Genomic DNA, 19,887 nt, shown 5'->3' on the forward strand with positions numbered 1-19,887 from the left:
ATCAACTGATGAATGGATAAACAAACTCTGGTCTGCCCGCACAATGGGGTATTATTCAGCCTTAAAAGGAATGAGGCACTGATCCATGCGACGGCGGGACGAACCTCAAAAGCATTATTCGGAGTGAAAGAAGCCAGACATGAAAGACCACATAATGGATGATTCCATTGATATGAAGCGTCCAAAATAGGTAGATGCTTAGAGACAGACGGGTGGGGATGAATGGTGGTTGCCAGGGGCGGGGGAGGGGCAGTGCCGAGTTCCTGGCTATTGGGGACAGAGTCGCAGTTTTGCAAGATGCAAGGAGTTCTGGAGATGGGTGGTGGCGATGGTTAATGCAGCAAAGGGGATGCAGGAATAGTTCACTTTAAAATTGTTGATTTTGGAGGGCAAAGGTCGCAGTTCTGCAGCACAGCACTTGCCTAAGGTGGGAAGCCCTGAGTTCAATAGTCAGCAAGGCAAAAAAAAAAAAAAGAGTCTCAGAAATCCTGGGATCAAGGGTCAAGGGATGCATCCTACTGTGTCAGCCGCCAGATTATGGGCAAGTGGCACCACACCCAGCAAAAAGCCACTGGATAGATTTAGCAAGTCCTGTGTTAGATGGTTTCGACACCACTCTGGCCAACATCTGCCTCTTCTAATGTTGTATCAAGGTCAAGGAGTCTGGGAAGATTTTCTCATTTCTCCCAACTACAATGGAGGCTGAGGCAGGAGGATCGCAAGTTTGAGGCCAGCCTCAGCAACTTAGCAAGACCCTAAGCAACTTAGTGAGACCCTGTCTCAACATAAAACGAGCTGAGGATGTGACAGTGGTTAAGTGCCCCTGGGTTCAATCCCCTGTACCAATTTTCAAAAATTAGTGTGTGTGTTCCCACACGCGCATGTGAGATGCTGGGGCCTCGCCTGTGCTGGGCAGGTGCTCTACAATGAGCCACACCTCTAGCCTCTGTGTCTAATTTATGAACTAAATTTTACCATAGGTATGTAAATATGGGCCAAATACAGTGTATTTGGGGCTTGGTCCCATCCACAGTCCACGCATCCCCAGGGGGCCGTGGGACATATTCTATGGATAAGGGGGACCACTGCCTAGGACGGAACCGAGCGTCCTGCTCTGCTCTCTCCCAGCCTGCCTACGGTCAGTTAAGGAACAGAGGACAGCCTGGTGACCCAGGGTCCTGCATGGGGAGCTGGGCGCAGTGGCGCATGCTTCTCATCCCAGCCACCTGGGAGGCTGGATGATCACCTGAACCCAGGTGGGTCCTGGCAGGCTTGTGAGACCTCCCCTCAAAAAAGGGAGAGAAAACAAGGGCGCTCGGCAGGCAGGCAGCAGGAATGAAGCCGGTCCACAGTTAGCCCCTCCCGGGAGCATCCTGAGGGACAACGGGGCTGGGCAGGGGACTGTGGTCTTGTGTGTGCTGAGCACAGGCTGCGTGCCAGCACCTCCAGCCAGTTCTCCATTTTGCTTGGGGAAAGAAATGGCCAGAAGTCTTCTCCCTCCTGGAGCATTGGTGATGAGGAACCCGCCATATTGTATGTGGATAGATCTCTAAACGGCGTCGGGGGAGATGATATTTGGGTCCCAGGAGAATCACTGCTCACCAATGGGTGACATATCAGAGGAGGATTTTATTTTTATTTGGTTATTTGTATGGGGGGGATGGGACATTGAACCCAGGGGTGCTCAACTGCTGAGCCCATCCCCAGCCCTTTTTTCACTTTGAGATAGGGACTCCCTAGGTTGCACAGGCTGGCCTTGAACTTGCAATCCTCCTGCCCCAGCCTCCAGCTCACTAGGATTATAGATGAGCACCATCGTGCCTGCAGAGGTGGATTTCAATCAAGTGGACAGGATGATCTGGTTTGGACAGACAACTCAGCCTCTCTCCCCAGCCGCCCTCCTGCTGCCCACAAGGGAGGTCACCATTAGCCATTTGGCCTGTGTTCTCGCACTCTGGTCTGACCACCATCGCGGCAGCTCAGGATTTCTGAGTGGCTCCAGTGGGCACACAAGGCACAGGCTCCTCCCCATATCCCAGAGGCCCCTTGTGCGGCCATGTCTCAGGTAGGAAGCTCTGGGCCCTGCTGGAGGCCAGGAAAGACCTGGCAGCCTCTTCCCACTGAGCATCCTTACAGCTTCTGACCACCCGGAACAAAGCTTGGGAACTTGCTTTAAAAAAGGAAAATGAGGTAAAATTCACATATATAAATATCCACGTAGCATACGATTTGCATAATATTTGCATAACAATACCATATGATCTCACTTACATACGGAATCTAAAAAAGTCAAATTCATAGAAATAGTATCTGAAGCTGGGGGTGGAGGGAATGCGGACATGTTGGCCAAAGGACCCAAAATTTTCAGGCAGCAGGAATAAATTCAAGAAATCTACTGCACGTCAGGATGACAACAGTTAACAACAGTGTGTTGTAGGTGGCCCACACCTGTCATCCCAGCAACTCAGGAGGCTGAGGCAGGAGGATCAAAAGTTTGAGGTAAGCCTCAGCAATTTAGGGAGACAGGTCTCAAAATCAAAAAGGCTTAGGTGTAGCTCAGTGTGTGTGCCCGGGGGAACCGACGGATGGACACCACTGAGCCCCAGCCCCAGCTTTTCGGATATTTTATTTAAAGACAGGGTCTCGCTGAATAGCTGAGGGTCTGCTAAATTGCTGAGGCTGGCTTTGAACTCGCGATCCTCCTGCCTCAGCCTCCAGAGCTGCTGGGATGACAGGCTAGGGCCCCCGGGCCCACAGGCTGGGCGAGTGCTCTCGCCTGAGCTCCAGCCCCAGCCTCCTCGGGTGTGTCTTGCGCGGGGGACTCCTGCGCCACCGCACACCTGGACGGTAGCAGGCGCACGGGCTCAGGGTCCAGCCTCCCCCGCGGGGAGCGCGGCCAGGGGAAGGGGTCGGAGCCGTGGCTTCCAGGGCCGCGGCCGCTGGGGACGGCGGAAAGGCGGAGGCTGGGAGGGTCCCGCACCCCGCTCCCTCCCCGCCGGCAGCCGGGTGAGTCACGCTTCCCGCCGCCGCTCGGGTGGCCCTGGAGGGCGGAAGGCGGGCTCTCGCCCACTCGGCCTCGGGGGCTCCTCCCGCCCACGGCCCCGGGCTCACGCCCAGTAAATCCGAGGCGGGGCCGCGGCTCCCCACGCCCTCCCGCTTCGGGGCCACCACCGCCACCTCCCACCCTGGGAACCAGGAAGGAGGGAGAGGACGAGCTGACTCCACCCGCCGGAGGCCGCCCGGCACCCCTCTCCCCAGGCACCGGGCTGTGCCTGGCCTTGCTGACCACTCCCCAGGTGCCTGAACCTGCCAGTCACCTCCGCCACCAACACCGGAGCCCTGCCCAGGCTCCGAAAGCCCTGGGAAAGCCGGCTTGCCTGTGATCCCAGAGCCCGGGAGGCTGAGACCGGAGGATTGCAAGTTCTAGGTCAACCTTGGAATTTCAGAGGCCTAAGCAACTTGGCCAGACCCCGTCTCAAAATAAATAAATAAAAAGGGCTGGGGATGTGGGTCACTGGATCTAACCCGGGTTCAATCCGTGAGAGAGGGAGTCAGGGAGTGGGGGGCAAAGAAAGAGAGGCAGGGTTACCTCTGAGTTGGCACAAGTGTGGTGAAGCAGGACACCCACCTCAGCTTCCAGCAACATGGGGAGACACCTTTGCTTGTCACAGTGGTGGCTAAAGTTGGACTTGCAGTTTGAGGCCAGGAAAACTGTCCCCCCCCCCCCCCCACACACACACACTGGGGATGGAATCCAGACTTGGCACTCCCCTGGGCGAGCACTCTACCCCTGAGCTGCAACCCAGCCCTCTTTTTTTTTTCTGGGTACCAGGGGTTGAAATCAGGGGCACTCAACCACTGAACCCCATCCCCAGCCCTCTTTTGTATTTTATTTACAGACAGGGTCCCACTGAGTTGCTTAGCAGCCTCACAGTTGCTGAGGCTGGCTTTGGACTCGCAATCCTCCTGCCTCAGCCTCCTGAGCCACTGGGATTACAACTTGTGCCACCATGCCTGGGTCCCCAGCCCTTTTTAATTTTTCTTTTGAGACAAGGTCAAAGTTCTCCAGGCTGGCCTCAAACTTGCGATTCTCCTGCCTCAGCCTCCAGAGTCACTGGGATTACAAGTGTGCACCCCCACGCCCGCTATTACTGTCATTCATAATCCCTCAGGCAAGGGCTGGGGGATTGAGTGGTACAGCATGTGTTGGGCCCTGGGTTCCATCCCCAGCACCACCACCAACTCTCTCTCTCTCTCTCTCTCTCTCTCTCTCTCACACACACACACACACACACACACACACGTTAAATAATTAAATCTCAGGCTCCCAGACCCATGGATCCAAATTCAAATCTGGCTCTTATCAGCACCCTTCAACTCGGGCTTCTCAATGGCTCAACTGCTTGTCTGGGCTGGGGAGGAAATGAGCTTCTGAGCTCACAGTGGTGACATTCGCCAGGGACACTGAGGCCCCGAGGAAATGCTGAGCGACTACAAACTGAGCAGAAAAACCCAAGTGACTGAACTTGGAAGTGCCCCAGCCTGGAAGGGGCAGTAAGCAGCTACATCATCCTTTTTCTGGGTGCCAGTGATGTCACTGTACCACGGCAGGGTGCACTAGGGACAATAGGAGTTGGAGGGGTTATGGGAGGAAGTGGCATTGACATCAGCAGGAGGGAGAGTGGCCTCCATCATGCCCGCATGGGGCATGGGTTGGCCTGGCCGCCAGAGGTCTGGGGGCAGTGGTTGGCAGAAAGGACATCAGGAGCACCCATTCTAGCTGAGGCTCTGTCCCCAGTTTTCCCCAGAATTTACTGCCAGCTGCAGAAGGGGAGCCACCGGGAGCAGGGGGTCAGGGTGAGGGTTATCCCAGGCCTCGCCACCTGCAGCCACCTGAGTGGGGGGCGGAGCTTCCCAGGAGCCCCATGTGGTGTGTGAGTGGCCTGGGGACACACTGGGCTAGACGCAGTGGCTTAGGTGTGGGGGAGGCCAAGCCTGCTCATCCAGTCTGACCGGAAACACGAGCTCAAATTTGTGATACCAGGCCAGGGGGGTGGATCATGGCTCCAGCCTTCCCAGCTTCAGGGACGGGGGCGGCTGAGTCACAGTGGAACTGCTGAGGGGGAGGGCTATGTGTGTGCCCTGCCCCTCGCCCCCAGGGAGGTCTGGAGGTTTATGAGAAGAAGGGACAAGTCCAAGAAGGGAAGGGACCAGGGCGGGGGCCTAAAGCAGTGATGCTTTTTCTCACAAGGTTCACATGGAGCCAGGTGCAGAGGCGCAGCCTGTCATCCCAGTGACCCAGGAGGCTGAGGCAGAAGGACCACCAGTCGGAGGCCAGCCTGGGCAACGTAGTGAGACCCGGTCTCAAAATCAAAAGGGCCGGTGGTGTGGCTCAGTGGTTAAGCATCCCTTGGTTCAGTCCCCAGGACCAAATACACAGAAAAACTTTCATGTGACATAGGAATCTTCAGAATGATGAGTGAAGACCCAGGAAAGCAATTTCTTCGCAGGCCTTGGGCTGGGGAAGAAAGGAGAGTGGTGCTGAGCGCGGTGGTGCACACCTGTAATTCAAGCCGCTCAGGGGGCCAAGGATCGCGAGTTCAAAGCCAGGCTCAGCAATTTTGCAAGGCCCTAAGCAACTTAGGGAGACCCTGTCTCTAAGTAAAATATTTTAAAAAGGGCTGGATGTGTAGCTGAGTGGTTAAGAGCCCCTGGCTTCAACCCCAGGAAGGAAGGAAGGAAGGAAGGAAGGAGGCAGGATAGCAGTGTGCCAACGCGACTAGACAAAAACGAGAACAGACTGAGGGGTGCAGACTCGTCTTGGCATCTCTGTGCAGCTCTCTTCCTCCGGGACGTGGGGCAGGACCCTCTGCAATGGGGGTCTCCGAGGGAGAATGGGTTTAGTTTGTCTCTTGATTGCAGTAGCTGCGGATGGGGCGGATGGAGCGCAGGGCCCCAGGGACGCTAGACTGCCCCGCCGCTGCGCTCACCCCAGCCCAGGAGAAGGTTCCGTGGCTGGCGTTAGGGGAGAGGAGTTCTGGTTCCTGGGACCCGCTGGGGGTGAGGAATTCTGAGTCCTGTGACTTACTCGGGTGAAGGGCTAGAGAGAGGCTGGGTGTGGTGGCTCATGCCTGCAATTCCAGTCTGGGGCTGGGGATGGGGACCGCAGGGCAGGAGCAAGAGAGGCCTTGCTTCCCTCCCAGCGTCCTCCAGTCCCAAGAGCTCAGAGTGCCAAGGAGTGCCATAGTTGGGGGGATCAAGTTCTGAGTCCCAACATAAGAGGGAAACTGAGAATGCGAGGGTGTTTGCAAATGTGGAAGTGTCCAGGACAGTGCCCAGGACAGTGCCCAGCACCGCTTCCGCTTCCCCTCTCCCACCAGCAGAGCAAAGCACAGCCCCGAGGTGAAGGCTGCGGGCCAGGGTGGGGCTCAGCGGGGAGCCCTCGCCTAGCAAGGAGGGGCCCTGGGTTCCATCCCCAACACACGAAGAGAAGAAAAGAAGAAAGAATTCAGGGCTGAAAGAAAGCTGTGCTGTGCCCTTCTGAACTGGCTTCATGGCCACCACCCTCCCAGGGGACTTCCTCCTCCCCAACACGACAGCACAGTTGAAAATTCCAGTAGCTGTTTATAAGGCAGCATCTGCAGGGATTCAGCAGGTACCTGGGGGACACCAGGAATGTTGGCTGCTTCTCTCCACACTGCCCCAAGGGGGGACAGGGCCCCAGGAGCTCCCTGTCCACCCCAGGCTAACCTGAGTCTGAGAGCTGCAGCCGGCAGGGACCTGGCGGTGAGTAATGGCAGGGTCACTTCAGCCTTTCTGGAAGAGCAGGACATAGACAGGGCCAGGAGAGAAGAGAGGGACCTCAGGTGAGGCTGGTGGGCAGGGTGGCAGCCGGGGCTCAGTGGCTGGACAAAGCCCAAGCCCCTAGGGCCTCTGACACGCCATCCTGGGGTCCTCCAGACCGGCCCTCCCCTCCCTCAGGTCTAAAGGGCGAAGCAATGAGATGAGCCATTTCATTTCCTGTGTGCTCATCCAGGCTGGGCTGGCCCCAGACACCAGCCAGGAGGGGGTGGGGCAGGAGCAGCCGCCTTTCAATTTTCTTTTTCTTTTCTTTTTTACTTTGCAGGCCTGGGGATGGAGCCGAGGGCCTCACACCAGCGAGGCCGCACCCCCAGCAACGGCAGTTTGGTTTTTCTCTGTAAATAGTGAGCATCTCAACAACCAATTTTGTCTTCATCAAGCCCCAGGGCTGAGCACGCACAAATTGGCCCCTGGGGAAGTTTTCACCCCGTGGAAGGGAAAGAAAAAAAACACAGCCACTCAACAAGGAACCTGAGAAACCCGTGAGTGGAAGGCAGAAAAGGCGGAGAAGGGCGGGGGTGGAAGAGAACCCTCAGCCCCGGCCCCCCCGCCCTTTCCTTATCTGAGGATCAGAGACTGGGCTGGAGCTAAAGTCCACTGGCCAGAACAAAGATTCCTACTCCCTCCCCACCCCCAAAGCAGAAGAGGAAAAAAAAAAAAAAAAAGACCTTGTCTTTACTGGATGTGTGATCTGGACACATTGCTTAATCGCTTTGTGGCTTAGTTTCCTCATCTGTGAAATGGGACTAATGACTGCCTGTCGCAGTCTGGCTGGGCACAAAATAACCGAGCCGCCACGAGGCACTTGTAGGTTCAAACAGGAACTACTTTATTGCCCGAACTCCACCAGCACTCCACCTGCACTCCCCGGGAACTCTCCCTGCCCTCAACGTGGCTCCGAGAGAACTCAACGGGAACTCCGGAGAAGGAGAGGGAACTCCGGAGTAGGAGAACTCGAAAGTAGCGGGCGCCCGAGGCAGCAGGAGCCTCCCTATTGCGGGACAGCAGGGGTCTATATACAACGGAATACACAGCCCGTTTCAATCCAGCATCATCCAGTCACAGCAATTATACACAGCTTAACTTAATTATCATCATCTTAATGGCTCGCTGGCATCACCTCTCAACCACTCCTTCTGGCAAAATGCCAGGCGACTCGGCTGTGGCTCTCAACAACTGCCAGGTGTGGTGGCACATTCCTGTAATCCCAGGAGCTAAGGAGGCTGAGGCAGGAGGATCAGGAGTTCAAAGCCAGCCTCTGCAACTTAGTGAGGCCTTGTCTCTAAATAAAAAGGTGTAGAGCTCAGTGGTAAAGCACCCCTGGGTTCAATTTGCAGTAACAACAAAAGTCTTTGGGTATAAAATTTGTCTGGTCTGTCAGTCACTAATCAGAAGCCCCCAAGGTAGATGTTGAGATATTAGGGCCCTCCTGAGGACCCAGAACTCTTCTGAGAGCACTTCTCAGGCTGGATTTGTAAACAGAGGGGACACAGCAGCCAATTCCCCTGCATGGCTCCCCAGTGCTCCAAGGACCGCAAACTATTGCTAAGGTTTCTGGTCTACTCTGGTCCCTGAGGGAGGTCCTGGACTCCGTGGACTTTTTTTATTTTCCCCCAGTACTGATGCTGGAACCCAGGAGTGCCTTACCCCTGAGCTACATCCCCAGCCCTTTATTTTCTTCTGAGACAGGGTCTCAATGAATTGATTAAGCCAGCCTTGCACTTGCAATCCTCCTGCCTCACCCCCCTGAGTCGCTGGGGTTGCAGGTGTGCGCCACCCCACACCTGGCTCATTTTTGGAGACAGGGTCTCTGGCTAGCTGGCTCAGGCTTCCAGTCCTTCTGTTTCATTCTCCCAGGTAGATGGGATCACTGGTGTGAGCCACGGTGCCCAGCCCCCTTGCACTCCTGCCAAGTCCTGGGGAGAACTCCCCCATCAGGGGAAACTGAGGCGGAAGGCAGCCCAGGGAACTGGCACCAGCGGGGAAGCCCTGAGGAGAACCTTGGCAAGTTTTCTAGAGCAAACGAGGATTCCACCTGGGGCTCCCGGTCTGCCTGCCCCAGGGCAGTCCTGCCCTCCCATCTGGGCTGCACAGCCTTCAGCAACACAGGGACAGGAGCAAGCCCATCCTCCTTCCTGGAGGGAGGGTGCTGGTGTGGTGGCATTGTCTGTACCCAGAGGCTCCAAGGCCGAGGTAGGGAGATTGCCAGGTGGAAGCCAGCCTGGCAAGACCCTCCTGTCTCAAAATACGAGGGGAGGGCCGCTCAGTGGGGCGCTGGCCGGGCCTGCGCGGGGCCTGGGCTCAGTGGGGGTGGGGGCTGCCCCTACCTCACTGCTAATCGCTTTCACAAACTGGACGGGAGCCCTGGAAGGAGAGAGCCTGTTAGCTTGGGTCACTCCCCGGGTGCCCCCTCCCCAACACGGCTGGGCCACGAGATGCTGCCCCCGGGGCACCTCAGGGGAAAGGGTTAACAGGAAGCGCCTGGCGTCCTGCAGCCACAGAAGCTCCATTGTTCTCCAGCCTGTCCCTTCCCCCTCATCCAGGAAGACCCTCCGGGGAGCCCCTTCAAAGGGGCCAAGCACTGTCTCTAGGCTGCAGCCCAGCGGGCCGGGGCAGAGACAGGAAAAGGAAACCGGCCGGTGCGGGCGGGCCGGTGGGGGTGGGGTGCAGCTGTCACTGCGGGGTCTCGGGGGATTTCCGAGGAAGGGGTGTTCCGCCTTGCACACCCCTGGGGGCGGGGCAGGCCTCCCTGCAGTCCCCATCTGGAAGCCAGAAGGCTTTGATCTCGGCTTTTAGGTACCGGCCGGCCTCCCGCCTCTCCGCATCCCCTCCTGCAAACATCTCTGGGTCCAAAAGTTTCACGCACGCACGCCCCTCCGCCTGATTTCGGCTCTCCCCGCCGCCCCGGTCAGCTTGTTCCGATTAGCCGACTCGGGTGGGGTGGGCTGGATCTGGGGGTGGGCTCAGCGAGGAGAACTGTTAGCAATTCCCCGGGAGCCTCCAGGGGCAGACAGGCCGAGGGTGAGCAGCTGGCGACCAGATGTGGATGGACAGGCAGAGGAGGAAATTAATTGGTGCCAGTCGGCTGGCGGGCGGGCTGGGCAGGCAGGACCCCTGGGGACTGGCCAGCCGCCGGGGTGGAGGAGGGGAGGAGGGGTGGGGGGACGGGGAATGCCGGGATCGTCCCCCAGAGTCAACCACACGCTGGGGGACCGGGCTGGCCCGGAGGCTGGGGAAATAAAAAGGGCGGGGAGGGCCGTGGGCCTGGACCCTGGAGGACTTCCGCGGAGAGGAACTCCTCTCTGGACCAGGGGGACCTCAGCTCCCCTCAACAGAGGTGGGTGGCGTCACCCCCTGGGCGGAGCCTCAGGAAACAGATACGAACGGTCCCAGGAAGAGCGCCCCTGGGAACCGGCGAGGTCGGGCCCCCCCGGACACATGTCGGGGCTCCGGCGGCTGCAGGCTGAAGTAGGTAGCGGGAGGCTCCAACTCCCGCGAGCCCCATTCCCACTAGGCCATCTGCGTGACTGAGCCGAGCCCGCTCCCGGCCCCCGCGAGGTCCCGGTCCCCCGGCTCCGCCGCGCCCGCAAGCTCCGCCCTCGTATTCGTGGGGCGCGGGGAGGGAGGGGGACACTAGACTGCTGAGGGACCGAGCCGAGCCTGGAGGGTCTGGGCAGAATCCGGAAGGGACCGGTTTGCCGCGGAGAGGCGGGGCCCAGGCGACCGCCCACGCTGAGAGTTCCTGGAAGTCGCCGGTGGCAGCGCGCAGGGGCGGGGCGCCGAGGAGAGCGCGAGACCCGGCGAGGGCACGCCCCGCCCCTGGCGTGAGGGACACGGTCGCCCCGCCCCGCACGCCGGCCACTTACCCCACCCTCGCGTCCCCTCGCCGCTCAGATGTCCACGCCGAGATCAAGTTCCCACCCGGCCGAGGCCCGCTTTGTCCCCGCCGAGGGGAGGTGGAACAGGGTCCCGGAACTCGGTAAACCGGTCTGGGTACTTCTGTGCTGGTCCCGACCTGCGGCCTGGCCCTTTCCCAGTCCCGAAAAGACTGGCCCTTGCTTTTTAAAATGATTCTTCTTTCAGTGCTGTGGGTGGACATCGAACCCCGGGCCAGCTAAGCCCGCGCTCCGGCCACTGAGGACTTCGGTTTCCCCATCTATATATTTATATTTTTAAAATTGCACATTAGAAAGGTTGCAAATGTATCATTCATTCACAAGGTCGCTTAAGCACCTGCTAGACTCAATCCCTGCCATCCTGGAGACCTCAGGCTAGGAAACAAACCAAGAAACCAACAGAAAAGTGTAGTCATTATTACACACACACACACACACACACACACACACACACACACGGCCACGTGGTGCGGTGGCGCCATGCCTGTAATCCCAGCTGTTCAGGAGTCTGGAACATAAATTCGAGGCCAGCCTGGGTAATTCAGAGAGACCATGTCTCAAAGTTCTAAAACGGCTGGGGATGTACTCGGTGGTAGAGCACTTGTCTAACATGTGAGGAGGCCCTGGGTTCAATCCTCAGTGCAGGGGTGGGGGGATTTCTTAGTGTGTGTGTATGTGTGTGGGGGTGCTGGGGATTGAACCCATGGCCTTGTGCCTGTGAGGCAAGCACTCTACCAACTGAATTATATTTCTAGACCCCAAATTTCTCAATTTGAGTGTCAATAAATACAGAGATCATGGACCAAGATGGCAGGGGTGGGGGTGCAGACAAACCCCAAGGTTTTTGCCCTTTGAGCTGAGCTGATTTAACAAGGTGCACAGGCTGGGGATGTGGCTCAAGTGGTAGCGCGCTCCCCTGGCATGCGTGCGGCCCGGGTTCGATCCTCAGCACTATGTACAAAGATGTTGTGTCCACCAAAAACTAAAAAAAAAAAAAATAAATATTAAAAAAAAAAAGTTCTCTCTCTCTCTCTCTCTCTCTCTCTCTCTCGCTTAAAAAAAAAAAGACCTATTTAACAAGGTGCACAGAGGCGGAAAAGAGACTGAGGGAGGTCACAGCACATACAAAGCTCTTGTGGCTGGAATGATGGAGGAAGTATTGGAACATAACACAGGACAGTGTTACAAGGAGGTGATTTCAGGTTATTGCAGAAGTAGGCTGGGTCCAGATCAGGCTGGCTCTTACCCATAACGACCTAGGGGTTTTTTTGGTACCAGGATTGATCCCTGGGGCACTTAACCATTGACTGGCATCCCCAGCCCTTCTTTTTCTTTTTTTTAAAGAGAGAGAGAGAGAGAGAGAGAGAGAGAGAGAGAGAGAGAGAGTGTGTGTGTGTGTGAGAGAGAGAGAGAGAGAGAGAGAGAGAGAGAGAGAGAGAGAATTTTTTTTTAATATTTATTTTTTAGTTTTCGGCGGACACAACATCTTTGTTTGTATGTGATGCTGAGGATCGAACCCGGGCTGCACGCATGCCAGGCAAGCGCGCTACCGCTTGAGCCACATCCCCAGCCCCCCCAGCCCTTCTTATTTTTTATTTTGAGGCAGGGTCTTGCAAAGTTGCCTATGGTCCCGCTAAATTGCTCAGGGCCTTTCTAAATTGCTGAGGCTGGCTTTGAACTTGTGATACTTTTGCCTCAGCCTCCCAAATCCCTGAGAATACAAGCATGTGCCACTTTGCTTGAATTGACACAATTATATAGTATCCGTGTGTGTGTGTGTGTGTGTGTGTGTGTGTTGGGAATCAAACCCAGGGCCTCTGTGTGTGCTTTACCAACATAGCTACACCTCCCAGCCCCAGATTTCAATGTTTTTTAAATGACTTGGTATTGAATCCCTCAGTCTCTTCCCGTTTCAGTATGCTGTCCATATCCTTGGTAATAATGTGTCTTTATCACTTGCTAATCTCAGACAAAAAAAGCTACCTGCAACATCAGACTGGCTACTGTATCCGAAGGATTTTACCACAGTTTTGTTTACATTGTAACTTAAAAGAAATGTTACAATCTGAGCATGGAGTGTGATTAAAAATTAAATCAGAGATAAATGTTAAGTAAATAATAGTAGAGCTATAAAGCAGATGAGAAAGATCCAGACCCTCAACCCCCAGAAGTTTGGGACTTTTTTTTTTTTGTGTGTGTGTGTGTGTGTGTGCTGGGGGATTGAAACCAGGGGCACTGAATCACTGAACTTCATGCCCATACTTTTTATTTTTTATTGTGAGACAAAGTCTAAGTTGTCTAGGCTGGCCTTGAATTTGCAGTCCTCCTGCTTTGGCCTCACAAGTAGCTGGGATTACATGTTTGCCTGACTGGGAGATTGGGAGCTGCAGGGAAGCCACAGGTTGAGTAAATCAAGTACTTAGTGGGAGGGACATGGGGCTGGACGTTGGTGGGACTGGCTGAGTGGGGGTATAGAACATATATGTGACGTGTATAGCATTTCAGAAGGTAAGCAGTGCTCTCAGGAGGGCTGAAGTGGGGTAACCGAGCACAGCAGCAGAGAGTGTGTGTGGGGGGGGTAGGTTAAAGAAAGCCTTCCCAAGGAGGCGACATTTCAATAGAAACTTGAAGAAAGTGAGAATAGGCTGGGCACAGTGGCATACACCTATAAACCCAGCTACCCCTACTCTATTCAGGAGGCTGAGGCAGGAGGATAGCAAGTTCAAGGCCAGCCTGGGCAATTTAGCAAGACTCCGTCTCAGAGAAGGAGAAGAGAAAGAGTGAGGGTGCCCATGTGGGTATCTGGCAGAAGAGCACTGCAAGCAGACAGGGACAGCAAGTGCAAAGTCCCTGGGGCTGGAACATACTTGGCCTATTCTCCAAGCAGAGAGAAAGCCCGTAAGGATGGGACGGGGGTGGGGGGGGAACAAGAGTGGAACCAGACATTTGTCTCTTATACATCACTCTTATGAGTGATGAACAGATTGGTGAAGAGGCAGGATGGAGGCCACTACCCTCTAGCAGGCAAAGGCAGCTCACACAAATGGACCATAAAGGTGGGGAAAGGCTTGGAGTCTGGTGAGAGGTCAAGTTGACAGCATCTTCTGCTGGATGAGGAATGAGGGAAGAAAACAATGAAAGAAGCTCTCAGGCGGTGGGTGTTACCATTCAAGTTGAGGGGCTGGAATGGACAGCAGGAGTCCATCTTGGGCACTTACACTTATTGCTACAACTACTACTGCTGTGCTGTGCTGGGGGTTGAATCCAGGGCCTCTGCACAGCATGCAGCTGCACCCTTGGCGCTCACTTAAATTCTTTCAATAAAATTAAGAGACAGGAACTATTATTTCCCCCCATTTAGAGCCAGGGAAACTGAGGCCCAGAAAAGTGAAGTGATTGGCTCAGGGCTGCACAGCAGGCTGGGGAGTGTGTTCCTTAGACCACGCCTTCCGCAGCTGGCCTTGGTTACTCTGCTCAGGGTTCCTGGGCTGCCATCCGCAGGCCTCTCCTGCAGGCCTTTGGCCCTCTGGGGAGGGATTATGAAGCAGTCGCCGTGGCCTGGACCCGTCCTGTGGGATGGGCCCCATGGGATGGGCGTGGGGGCTGCTTCCCATTTGGTGGATTTCAGACACCAGGGGACCGCCTTTGGGGAGGAGCCTGCTGCGGGCCGGGGTTCCCTGAGGAGTGCGGGTCACAGTCTGGCAGTTTTATTTTTCGCAACTCTTGCCCTATCATTCCCTCCCAGTAGCCCGCCCCAGGTAATGGTGTGGAAACTCCAGACCTCGCTGAAATTGCTTATTGTGACACTTTTCCCCCTGTTTCTGGGGTTGGAACCCGGGTTCTCCCACAAACTAGGCAAAGGCTCTGTCGCTGAGCTGCAGCGCCCCCCTCCCCGTTTTAAATTTAGCCAGGTGTGGGGGGTCAGGGGGTCTTGACAAGGGTTAAGTCCTAGGGGGACATGTGTGGAGGTGGCTTCTTCCGGCCCTGTCGTCTGCCCCAACATCACTAGTCCCAACCTCCAGCGGCCAGGCACCGGAAACCCCCAGCGGGCCCCGCGGGGGGCCGGGGTCGGCCGAGCAGCTTCCCGCGGAAGGAAGGGCCCGGCGGTTCCTGCGACAGGATGCGAGGCCAGGTCCCTTCCCCGGCCGCCAGGGACTTCCCGGGCCGGCCAGGCTCTCGGGAATATGGGGCTTGGGTCCCCCCACCCTTGGGGAGTTGTGGGTTGGTCCTCGGAGTTGGTGGTGTTGAGTCCCCCCACGTTTTCCCGGAAGAAATCAGGAGGCCCCGGAGGGGGCGAGCTGGCTCGGTGGCCCTGGGTGCACTCGCCTCCCAGGGGGAGGGGGAGGGGAGGGGGGCCGGAGGGAAGCGCGGGCCTGGAGGACCGCGGCCAGGTTCCGGAGCCGGCCCACCCTCCACCGCACCCTCCTTCTACCCTCCGGCCTCGGGTCAAGTCCCTTGGGATCACGGGAGACCCGCCGTGGCAGAGCCAGCCATCCGGAGGCGGGGCAGGCGCTGTGGCGGCGCCTGCCACCCGCTCCCCGCACCTGCGATTCTTTTGTCCTCTGAACAGCATCCCCCGCCCCGCCCCTTGCCCCTGGCGGAGCAGGGCCTACAGCCTCAGAGCTGACCAACGTGGGTGAGAGGCTGTCTCCACCCAGCGTGGCTGACCCGGAGCTGAGGCAGGACAAAGGCAGATGGGTAGGGTTTGCAGGGACCTTTCTAAATCTTAAGACGTGGAGAGGCAGCCGTCGGGGGCCCGTTTCACAGATGAGGAAAGTGAGCCTGGGAACTCACCTCCTGATCCCAGCAAAGCGCCGCGTCTCCGGAAAGATCGGGATCCCCACGCAGAGGCGCAGGCCTGCCATCCCAGCCATTCGGGAGGCCGAGGCAGGAGGAGTTCCAGGCCAGCCTCAGCAACTTAGGGAGACCTCAAAATGTCTACAGAGGCCCTGGGTTCAGTCCTCAGCACCCATAAAGATGAATGAATAAAGGGGTCTGTGCAGCTGCAACCTTAGAAAGGGCTGGGGTGGCGCTCGGTGGTAATGTGCCTCTGGGCCCAGTCCTCCCCTTTGGAAGGGGACCCTCCAAAGCTCCTGCGCAACTCCACCCCCCTCGGTGGGGACCCCACCGGAGCTGGCTTCTTTAATTCAAGTCCAGAGAAGACCTTCGTCTTTCAAGGCTCAAACAGGAGCTATTGGTTCTCCCAATTCCGGGTTTGGGGCGCGGGACCTGGAAGTCACACCCCCCCCCATGTCTGAACTCGGTAAAACTTTCCCCGCCCCCGAATTTCGAAGTAAACCCCAAACCTGGGGGAGGGTACTGGGGAGTCGCAGTGGAGCACCCACGGCACCGAGGTTCTGCGGAGAGAAGGGGCCCATCCTCGTCCAGCCCACGTGGTAACTGGTCGGACGAGTTCCCAGAGGCCGGCTCCTGACCCTTTGACCCCGCCCGGGAAGAACAGCCGACAGGCAGCGCCTTTACTCAAATTGTCTTTATTCCCTGACATTTCTATCAAAACGCCAGGTGGATGGGGAATTCAGAATTCGTCACAGGAAAGGTAAACACCCTACAAAAGCCCTGGAGAGTTCCCGCCCTCCCCCGGCGGGCCCAGTCCGGCCAGCGGCGGCTCCCGGCTCAGCAGGAGCGCACTTTGGACGCCGCCTCCCCCACTCCGCTTCCGAGGTTCAGACCCGGCATTCGCTCTGGGGGGATGGTGTCCGTGGGTCACGTTTGGGACTGGGACCACACTCGCCACCTCCTAACGCACCAGAAGAGAAAAATTTTCAATCCAAAGAGTTCGGCTGCGAGGCGCTCCGCAGCAGCAGCACGCGGGGGCGAGTGACTCAGGCCGCGCTCCTCCCGCGCCCCAAGGCGGACCCACAGCCCACGCAGCAGCAGGAAGCTCCCCACGCCTGCCCCGTGACGCAACGATGACCGCTTGCACAAGTATGTCGTGGAGGGGGTCAGGGAGTGCCGGGGTCCTCTGCGCTTGGCGGCGCGCACACCGGCTGCTGGAAACCCCGGAGGGCAGCGCGGCCCCGTGAAAAGTGAAGTCCGACCTGAGGAGACTCCCTGCTCCAGCCGGAGGGGCAGGTCCGCGTCTCTGTCCAGAGAGAAAGCACCTGTGGGCGCCGCAGGTCGCGGCAGAAGGCGCCCGCGCCGCCGGCTCCTTGGAGCCGCCGCAGCTCACGAGGGCGACGGCTCCCCCGGGGCAGAGTCCCTTCCGAGCCTCTCAGCAGCCCGGGCGGCGGCTCTTCTCCACGGTTCCCGCCGGCGATCCCCAGGGGGACGTCGCCAAGGGTCTGCGCACTCGAGCCGACGGTTCGGCGCGCGCTCTGGGCTCCGGTAGCGCCGCTGGGGTCCTCAAAAGGCCACCACGGCCCGCACGAGCACGTTCAGCATGCTGTCCGCGGGGCGGCAGGCCGGCGGGGCCTCGCACGCTGGGGGCGCCGTCGGGGGCGCGGCGGGGCTGCAGTTCAGCAGGCCGGAGAAGCGCCTCTGTAGCACGCGGGCCAGGTTGGGGAAGGCGCCCTCGGCTTGTGCGGGAGCGGGTAGGAGGCGGGCAGGAACCTCCGACGACGCGCCCTCTTCCTCCTCTTCTTCCAGACGGGCTTTCTTACTCGGGACCAAACCGGAGTCTCCGCCGTCGCTTAGGCTGCTGCTCCGCCGCTTGCGGCTTACTTTGGCGAGAGGCCGGGCACCGCGGGCAGAGGTCTCCTGGGCTCCCGATGCCTCCTCCTGCGTGTCCATGGGCTCCGGGGAAGGCTGCTCTCCGTCGGGGGGCGCTACTTCGGCAGGGGTTTCCACCTCCCGCGGCGGGTGCAGGCGGGGGTCCGGGGACTTGGCAGGAGGCGAGGACACCTCGGGCTCCTGGGCTTCCACCTTGGCCGAGAGGTAGAGCTCCCGGGCGCTGCGCATGACCAGCGACAGCTGCAGACTCCGATGAAGGCGCAGGCCACCACGCTGCATGCGTGAATGGTACATCTTCCACACCGACAGGGTCATGATGCGTTGAGCCTCCTTCTGCACCTCCATGGCAGCTCGACGGTGAGGGCAGCAGGTACTCCTGGGACGGACAGGACTGGCAGCAGGTGTACTATGAACAACACGCCAACCCACGCAGTGACACTGCTAGAACGCTCTGCCCGGGCTCCGGCCACCTGGGCCCTTTTATACTTAGAGTGACGTCATGAAGACGCCCCGCCCAATCAGAGGGCCGCATCCGGGCTTTCCACCACAAGGTGGCCACTCCTTAAAGCGACAGGGTGAAATTTAACCAGCCGGGAAGAGGGACGGAAATCCCGGCGAGAGGGACGATCTCCTCCAGCACACTGAGCTCTTGGGTGGTCTCCTTTCGTAGAATCCCGTGCGCAGGACCCGGGGAGAGGAATCGCGGGTGTGGCTCAAAAGCCCACCTATGTGCTCGCATCCGGCGACGCCAGCGGGTCGTAGGCGGCAAGTTTCCCTTTTCACTGGGGAAAACCCGCGTTGGAACCCGTACATCCCCCGTGGGCACCGCTCCTGGCTTCAACGAGCCGTCTAATTAATGTTTTCTGAATCAGTAACAATGCTGCCACTTACTAAGCGCCTACTACATGCCCGGCTCTGCTAAGGATTTTCCTTTCATTAACATCTGATCCCTCATCTTCACTCCACAGAACATACAAGATGTGTGCTTTCTTTACTTAGGAAAAACGAGGTAGTCACTCGCCCAAGTATTTGCTAAACGAATGAACGGGCTGCTGCGATGAAAGGGGGCCACTGGGGCCTCCAGCTCTAAATTATCTAGCGAATACCAGCCCTCCTCATTTTCCTGGTATTTAGGTGGTAAAGAGGCGGATGGCGTTGGCTGGTTCCAGAGGGAGTCACCCGGCGGGCAGCGGATATCCGCGGACCCCAGAGCACAGCCCAGATTGCCGTCCCCCACCCAGTACCAAGCATTCCCATTTCCTGAGGCACGACCTCCACAGATAGGCTTGGCCCTCGCGAGCCAGTGGACCCAGTGGCAGGACTGTCCCAGTGAACACGTGGCTGCTGACCCCCCCCAACCACCACCACCGACAATTGAGCCGTGCTCCGCCTTTCCTCTCGGGGAGGCGGGATAGGGGTGGGAGCTGAAAACTCAAAAAGCAGAAAAATCACCATCGGGCCCTCCCTCCGCCACGCGCTATTGCTCCAAGAAAATTTAATTCCAGTTGAGAGGGGAAGAGACACACTGTTCCGATGGTTCCATTGATTCATGGTGTGGGCCCTTTAAGGAGTGCCCCCAGACGCACAACTGGCGAGCAGAGGCTTCCCGCCACTGGAGCCCGCTGACTTCCACAGCTAAATTTGGAAGGAGTGACGTCGAGCGGGCGCCAGAGCTGCTTCCGGCTGCCCATATAAGGGCAGGGGCCGGGATCGCCGGAGCCGCTGGCGGCCGCAGGCTTCCGGGCGGCGGGGGCGGGGCCTCGGCCGTGGGGAGCGCTGAGGGGGAGGTCTCGCCTCCTTCCCTCTGGGGCCCGCGGAGGCGGTTCGCCCGCTGCAGGCGGCGACCTCAGGGTTACCGCCGCGTCTCCCGGCGACCCCGACAGCACGAGGGGCGGCCGGCTGATCACCCTTCCCTCCGGGGAGGCCCCAGTTGTCCCCCACAAGGTCACCCGGTTATTCCGTCCTGCCCCCCGCGGTCTCCCCCGGCCTTCAGGCACCCTCACGACGTCCCGCCTCTCGTCTCACGTGGGAATCCAATTACTCCCCCTCAAAAGGCCCCTCCCCATTCTGCCATCCTGCCACTCTCGGCGGTGACCTGCTGGGGACGCCTCCCTCCCCGTCCCGCTAGCCACCACGCAGATTCCATACTGACACCCCCAGCCCAGGCGCCATCCGTGGGACCCCACGTGGGGGCGAGCCTTCCCCTCGGACACCCCGCCCCGATCCTCGGGGGGGAGAGCCCTCCGTTCAGGCGATGGCTTCCTTCCATTCTCCCCAAAAAAGTGCTTTCCCGGGAGCCCCACCGAGGCGGCTCTGTCGCACAGGAGGTGACCCAGTAAGTCCCTCTCTAGACGGAGACGCCACGCGCACAGAGGTCCCCTGGAGTCCAGTGCCTGCGCAGCACCCCGCTCCCGGCTCACAGACCTCGCACTCACGCAGA

The 19,887-nt window shown here is 58.3% G+C and overlaps 1 protein-coding gene and 1 long non-coding RNA gene across 2 annotated transcripts; one reads left to right on the forward strand and one right to left on the reverse strand.

The window, feature by feature from the left end:
- The first annotated feature begins 5,749 nt into the window (after positions 1 to 5,749).
- LOC114107767 (uncharacterized) lies at positions 5,750 to 8,209 on the forward strand. Its single transcript, XR_003585360.3, has 2 exons — positions 5,750 to 6,786; positions 7,127 to 8,209. It is a non-coding gene; the product is annotated as an uncharacterized lncRNA (long non-coding RNA).
- Positions 8,210 to 16,233: 8,024 nt separating this feature from the next.
- Positions 16,234 to 17,915, reverse strand: Ier2 (immediate early response 2). The gene has a single exon (XM_027955156.3). The coding sequence runs from the start codon at positions 17,790 to 17,792 to the stop codon at positions 17,121 to 17,123; it is 672 nt and encodes a 223-aa protein (XP_027810957.1). The 5' UTR covers positions 17,793 to 17,915; the 3' UTR covers positions 16,234 to 17,120.
- Between the last annotated feature and the right edge of the window lie 1,972 nt (positions 17,916 to 19,887).

Source organism: Marmota flaviventris, chromosome 1, assembly GCF_047511675.1.
Source record: "Marmota flaviventris isolate mMarFla1 chromosome 1, mMarFla1.hap1, whole genome shotgun sequence".
NCBI lineage: Eukaryota > Metazoa > Chordata > Mammalia > Rodentia > Sciuridae > Marmota > Marmota flaviventris.